The sequence below is a fragment of the Bison bison genome, unplaced genomic scaffold (assembly GCF_000754665.1).
Source record: "Bison bison bison isolate TAMUID 2011002044 unplaced genomic scaffold, Bison_UMD1.0 scf7180017864456, whole genome shotgun sequence".
Lineage (NCBI taxonomy): Eukaryota > Metazoa > Chordata > Mammalia > Artiodactyla > Bovidae > Bison > Bison bison.
This window is the reverse complement of record NW_011495018.1, coordinates 7,328,592-7,335,574: the sequence shown is the minus strand read 5'-3', so window position 1 is coordinate 7,335,574 and position 6,983 is coordinate 7,328,592. Positions and strand designations below refer to the sequence as shown.

Genomic DNA, 6,983 nt, shown 5'->3' with positions numbered 1-6,983 from the left:
ACCCTCCTCTTCCTCCCCCCGCCCTGCCCCGGTGTGCTGGCCACTGCTGGGCTCTGTTGTGCTGACCCCTGTCCGTCACTCTCAGCGTGGCGTCTGCCCTCACCCTGGTCCGTGACAGCCCTCTTGGGCCAGCCCAGAACCAGGACAGGGCGGTTTTTCCCTTGGCACTTCCCAGGTCCCTGGGCTCAGCTCACCCTGTTCCCCTTGGCTCTTTTCTAGACGCTACTACAAGGAGACCTCTGGCCTGATGCTGGACGTCGGTCCCTACATGAAGGCGCTTGAGGTACCTGCCTGGGTCCCCCTGACCTTCTTCCAGTCTCAGGGCCTTCTGGGATGTCCTGGTCTTCCCGGAGAAGATGGGGTGCTCGGAGTCCCAAGTGCCTTTGTTTTGCAAGTTGGACGCCGTGTTCGCGGCTTCAAGCCTGGCCCTTCACCTCCTCTGGAGCTTGGCCCCTCAGCTGCGCTGGTCGTCCCCCTGCTCCCTGTCGCTCCCTCCCCGTCCGCCTCCCAGGACCCTGACCCCGCACTCCCGGCCTCTGCCCCGCTGGCCCTCCCGGCGTGCTCTGCGCCTCTCCTCCGGGTTCTTGACTCCTTAAGATCCCTGTGCACCCGCCTCGTCCCTCGCCCTGCTTTTCTGCAGCACCTCAGACTCCGTGTGTGCTAGCTGGACTCCTTCCCAGTCCCCTCCTCCAGTTTCCAGGGCCAGGCTCAGCTGGGCTCCCTGCCCAGGTCAGCCCCGGGTCACTGCCACCTTGGCACCTGCCTACCTGCACTCAGGTGGGAGGGCTGGGGCCCTGGGCCTTTTATCTGCTGGAGGAGGGCCTGAGACAGAGCTGGGGGAGGGAGAAGGGAAGGGAGGAGAAGCGGGAATGCAGAGGAGAGCCCCTAACGCCCCGGAGGTCGTCTGGCCCTCAGGCAGGTGGCAGGGGCCTGGTAGAGGTGCCCCAGCACCCTGGGCAGCCTGGCTGTGGCGCTCACCCACAAGGCGTGCCTCTGGGCCGCGTGTCTTGACCCTTGGAGGCCCCTGGGTGCACACTGGGGCCTTTTCTTTTTGATTCCCCAGGGGAGGATTTCACCAGGCCAGGGTTCCCCCCTACCATCCCTTGGTCCCCAGCCCACGCCGTGTCCTTCTCTCTCCCACAGTATGCCTGTGGTATCGAAGCCGAGGTGGTGGGAAAGCCTTCCCCCGAGTTTTTCAAGTCCGCCCTGCAAGAGATGGGGGTGGAAGCCCACGAGGTAAGCCGGTTCCCCACGAAGTGTGTACGTGGAGGCAGCTGTCGGGGGAGGCCAGAGTGCTTCCCGGGGGCAGCCTGGGTGCGTGAGATGAATCTGGGGGCTCAGGCAGCCAAGCTGGTATCCCCCTCCCTCCTCCATCCCCAGGCATGAGAGCTGATCTGACTGGGAAGATGGGGCAAGACAGCCAAGGAGGCCCACTGAACATTCTCAACCTATCAAATCAGTATCAGTGTAAGGGTTCAGTCCCTGAGTTGGGAGGATCCCCTGGAGAAGGAAATGGCAACCCATTCCAGGATTCTTGCCTGGGAAATCCCAAGGACAGAGGAGCCTGGTGGGCTACAGTCCACAGGGTCGCAAAGAGTCGGACAGGACTTCGCAACTAAACAAGAGTGAGAAAGAGAAATGCTTGTAGCTTTTCCTAAGATTTTTGCTGCCTCTTTGGAAGAATTGGAATTGACAAGTCTGGTCAGTGTACTGAAACTACTTCATTGGAAAGACAATGTCCAGCAAGATGAAAAGAATATGCAGGAATAAAATCATGCACCTGGCCACCCTTACATTACAGCTTGTTTTTCTGACCACACCAGTCAGCGTGCGGGATCTTAGTTCTCCGACCAGGAATCGAACCCATGCTACCTGCGTTGGGAGTGCAGAGTCTTAACCACTGGACCACCAGGGAAGTCCCACATTATAACTGCTTTTGACACATACATCTCCGAAGGAAAAAAAAAAAAGCAGTTATGATTTTAGTGTCCTCCCGCCCCGCTTCCCAGGTAGAGTGAGCCGGTCCCCTCCGGCTGGTGGGGTCCTGACAGCATCGTTGAAGAAACAGCGGGTATGCGTCTGCAGGCGGCCAGGGGCTCCTGCTGTCTGTTTTGGACAGGGCACCACGGGACCGTGTCAGCATCCTAAGGCAAGGCTGGTGCCCCCAGGGTCCCCTTGCTCTTCCTCCCTGTTGGACCGGAATTTCCTACACGTGCTCCAGTCTAGAGCGCTGGTCTCTCACGATGCTTAGAAAAAGAGCACACAGCCGTGAAGTCTGGAAACCCCGCACCCAAATCGCGCCTGGAAGTCAGAAAGCGCAGGTCTCGGGGGTCCTTCACGGGCAGTACCCTGTGAGGCTGGTAGAGCAGGAATTTATTTCACTCGTTCAAAACACAAGTTTTGAAGGTGACAGGAATAAATAACCTGGTTTACACGACTTCAGTTCATCGTGACAAATGTTAAAATTCGTTTTCTTGTGGCAAATTTCAAGCATGCACAAAAGCAGAAAGACACAGTGATTCTCCTCATCTGTCTATCACGCAGATGCAACATTTAAAAGATTATATCATATTCCCTTCTTCTATCCCTTTTTGTTCTTTTTGGAAATTTACTTTTTTTTTTTTTTGCTGCTGTATTATAAAGTAAATCCCATACTTAATGTTACAGCCTTTCAGATTGTAGTATGCCTTTCAAAAAGAGATGGTTGTTTTTGACCTGATTGCAGTGCATTAAGACATTTACCAGTAATGAAAAAGCACAAAAAGGTGTTCAGCATCATCTCTCATTCAGGAAATGCAAATCAAAACCACAGTGAGATCCTGCCTCACACCCGCTTGGACCACCATAATAGTTTTAAAAGGAAAATAACAAGCGTTGGGAGGATGTCAAGTCAAGTCAATCCTAAAGGAAATCAGTCCTGAATGTTCATTGGAAGGACTGATGCTGAAGCTGAAACTCCAATACTTTGGCCACCTGATGCAAAGAACTGACTCATTGGAAAAGACCCTGATGCTAGGAAAGGTTGAAGGTGGGAGGAGAAGGGGACGACAGAGGATGGGATGGTTGGATGGCATCACCGACTCAATGGACATGAGTTTGAGTAAGCTCTGGGAGTTGGTGATGGACAGGGAAGCCTGGTGTGCTGCAGTCCATGGGGTCGCAAAGAGTCGGTCACAACTGAGTGACTGAACTGAACTGGGAGGATGTGGAGAAATTGGAACCCTAATATAGGAATACTGGTACAGATGTAAAGTGGAGAACCCATTCTGAAAAACAGCCATTATGGAAAGCAGTTCCATGGTAAGCTGAATGTGGAATTATTGTATGACCCCAGCAATTCCACTCCTAGGTATATATCCAAAAGAATTGAAAACCAATGTTCAAAGAAAAACTTACACGTGAATGTTCATAGCAGCGCTGTTCACAGTGGCTAAAAGGTGGGAATAATGCACGTGTTCATCAACAAATGACTGGGTGAAGGAAATGTGGTCTGTTGTCCCAGTGGAATATATCAGCAGTAAAAAGAATGAAATAATGAAAAATACTGCTGCATGGATGAACCTTGAAAACATTATGGTAAGTGAAAAAGGCCAGTCACGAAAGGCCACAATGTATATATTTAATATTTATATACTACATGCAGTGTCCAGACTTGCTGTTTAGTCGCTAAGTTGTATCCGACTCTTTGCAACCCCAGTTCAGTTCAGTCGTTCAGTCCTATCCGACTCTTTGCGACCCATGAATTGCAGCACCCCAGGCCTCCCTGTCTATCACCAACTCCCAGAGTTCACTCAAACTCACGTCCATCGAGTCAGTGATGCCGTCCAGCCATCTCATCCTCTGTCGTCCCCTTTTCCTCCTGCCCCCAATCCCTCCCAGCATCAGAGTCTTTTCCAGTGAGTCAACTCTTTGCATGAGGTGGCCAAAGTATTGGAGTTTCAGCTTCAGCATCATGCTTCCCAAAAAACACCCAGGACTGATCACCTTTAGAATGGACTGTTTGGATCTCCCTGCAGTCCAAGGAACTCTCAAGAGTCTTCTCCAACACCACAGTTCAAAAGCATCAATTCTTTGGCGCTCAGCTTTCTTCAAGGACTGCAGAAAGCCAGGCTCCTCTCTGTGAGGGATTTCTCAGGCAAGAATACTGGAGTTGGGTTGCCATTTCCTTCTCCAGGGGATCTTCCTGACCCAGGGATCGAACCCAGGTCTCCTACATTGGCAGGCAGATTCTTTACTGCTGAATCACCAGGGAAGTCCAATATCCAGAACAGGCAAATCCATAGAGACATAAAATATTCATAGATTAGTGGTTGCCAGGGGCTGGGAGTGTGGAGGAATGGGGAGTGAGTGCCAGTGGGTATGAAGTCTCCTTTTGGGGTGATAAAAATGTCTGGAACTCAGAGGTGGTGATGGTTTTACAACACTGTGAGTGTACTTTAATGCCCCTGATTTGTACACTTTAAAATGGCTACACTGGTAACTTTTATGTTATTTTTTCATGTTGAAAAAAAGCCATACCTAAAAGAAAAAAACCCCTCCCCAAGAAAATCAGTAGTAATTCCTTAGTATTATCTAATACCAGCTCATATTTAAATTTCCCTGGCTGTCTCAGAAATGTCTTTTATGTAGATTTCTTTGAATTGAATCCAAATAAGGTTGTCTTGTCTTTTAAACCAGTCTCTTTTTAACTTTCTTTCATGTAACGTTTCAAATATCTGTTGACATTGAGAGAGGAACATAATGAGACCCCAGGTATCCATCAGCAATTATCAGCTAATAAGCACTTTTAAAAACTGTGTTTAACTGTTCATTCTGAAGCAATTTCCCACACAGAGAGAGGTTGCAAAAATAGTGCAGAGAATTCCCATGTGTCCTTAGAGCGTCCCCAAAGGCTAACATCTTCCGTAACGAGAACCGGACAATTACAAAAGCGGGAAATCAGCCTTGACTCCGATGTTGACTAGCGCGGGACCCTCTGTTTCCGGACATGCTGTATGGGTGTCATAGCCCCTGCCCCCACCCCACACCCTTTACTGTGAGCAGTTCCTGTCTGTCTTTGTCCTTCAGGGCCCTGGCAGTTTTGGAAGAGTGCATGCATGCTAAGTCACTTCAGTCGTGTCTGACTCTTTGCAGACCCCTGGACTGTAGCCCACCAGGCTCCTCTGTCCATGAGATTCTCCAGGCAAGAATACTGGAAAGGGTTGCCAAGCCCTTTTTCAGGGGATCTTCCTGACCCAGAGATCAAACCCACCTCTCTTGTGTCTCCTGCATTGGCAGGCGGGTTCTTTACCAGTAGCGCCATCTGGAAAGCCCTTTGGAAGAGTACTGGCCAGTTTTTTCATAGAATGTCCCTGCTGTTTCCTCATGACTTAAGTGTAGGTTTTGCATTTCTGGCATATTTAATCCTGGTCATGCATTTTATTGCTGGCCCCTGGCCCTTCAGGAGGTACAGGCGGGCACTCTGCCCATTGTTGGTGGCAGCCACTTAGACCCCGTCGGAGGTGCCCTGCTGTCCACTGCAAAGTCACTGTGTCCGTTTGTGACCAGCAGTGTTGGGCGGGGGAGTGTTTCAGTCCCATGTGAATATCGTCTTACGAGTCATTCTTCTCCTCTCCTGATCTCAGCGTCCACGCACAGCTCGCACTTGTAACAGTTGTTACCATGGTGTTTGCCAAGTGGTGATTTTCCATCTCCGTGGTTCCTCTATATTTATTCATTAGAATTTACTGTAAGGAAGCGCTTTCCTTTTGCTCCCACTTGCCTTTTAATTTATTCCAACATGGACTCAAGGATCTCTGTTTTATTCCATGAGTCACAATCCATGCCTGCTGTCATTTTCTTGCCCAGATTGTCCCATATTTGACCACTGGGACCCCTTTGGAAATGAGTAGCTGCTTGTTTAGGACTTCTGTGGTGGCTTAGATGGTAAAGAATCTGCCTGCAATGTAGGAGACCGGAGTTCGATCCCTGGGTCGGGAAAATTCCCTGGAGAAGAGAATGGCTATCCACTCCAGTATTCTTGCCTGGAAAATTCCATGGACACAGGAGCCTAGCAGGCTACAGTCCATGGGGTCACAAGGAGTCAGACACGACTGAGTGACTCACACTTTCACTTTCTTTCACTCAGCCGCTCACTTAATCTATACACTTATCTCTCCTCTCCCCCATTCATTTTGAATCATCCCTCAGATGCAAATCATCACTTCATCCGCAAATTTTTCCAAGTGTCTCTAGGATAGGAAATCTTTTAAAAACACAGATAGTGTCATTATGACATCTAAGTATTAATAATCCTAATAATTCCTTATTACCTTTAAATGTCCAGCCATCATTCACATTTCCCTGATTGTCATATAATTGTTGCGTCGCTTGCAATTTGAATCAGGACCCGAATGGGGTCCCGGCACTGTGACTGGTTGGTGTGATTCTCCAGTGTTTGCTCATCCGTCCGTTCCCACACCTTCCCCGTCTCCCCCTTGGATCCCTTGCAGCGTTGTGAGGAAGCGTCTGGGCTGTTGGTCCTCCGGAGCTCCCACAGGCCAGATTTTGTGGGTTGCGCCTCAGCACTGTCCTGTCTCACGCTGCCCGGGTTTCCTGTGTGTTGATAGTTAGACCGGGACGCTTGCTGAGCGTCGGTGTCGGTTTTCCGACCACTGCTTTACAGGGATGGTGTGTCCTCCTCCAGGGCCCAGGTGTCTCCTGGGGTGTTAGCAGCTGTGAGTGGTGGGCGTGTGACCCCACGTATCCACTGAGTTCCGCGAAATGGTGGTGCTTGAATCCTGTGTCATTCCTGCTTCTCCTTTTCTCTGGATGACTTCTGTATAGGGGAACTCCCCACCCGTCATGTGATTTCCCCCAAAGTACAGTTCGTGTACGAAACTCCAGACAAATGCCTGTTTCTTTGCTATTACTTATGAGCTTTCAGTGTGAGTTGGCTGTCTAGCACTCTCCCAACACCTTGGGGATTTAAAACTGTAGCACTA

The 6,983-nt window shown here is 50.2% G+C and overlaps 1 protein-coding gene across 1 annotated transcript in view; it reads left to right on the top strand.

Annotated features, from left to right (window-relative positions):
- The window catches only part of LHPP (phospholysine phosphohistidine inorganic pyrophosphate phosphatase), a 113,772-nt gene that overhangs the window by 11,821 nt on the left and 94,968 nt on the right, over positions 1–6,983 (top strand). The window contains exons 5-6 of the mRNA XM_010859572.1: positions 220–283; positions 1,144–1,236. Of these exons, the coding sequence (XP_010857874.1) occupies positions 220–283; positions 1,144–1,236 (157 nt within the window). The remainder of the gene's footprint in view (positions 1–219; positions 284–1,143; positions 1,237–6,983) is intronic.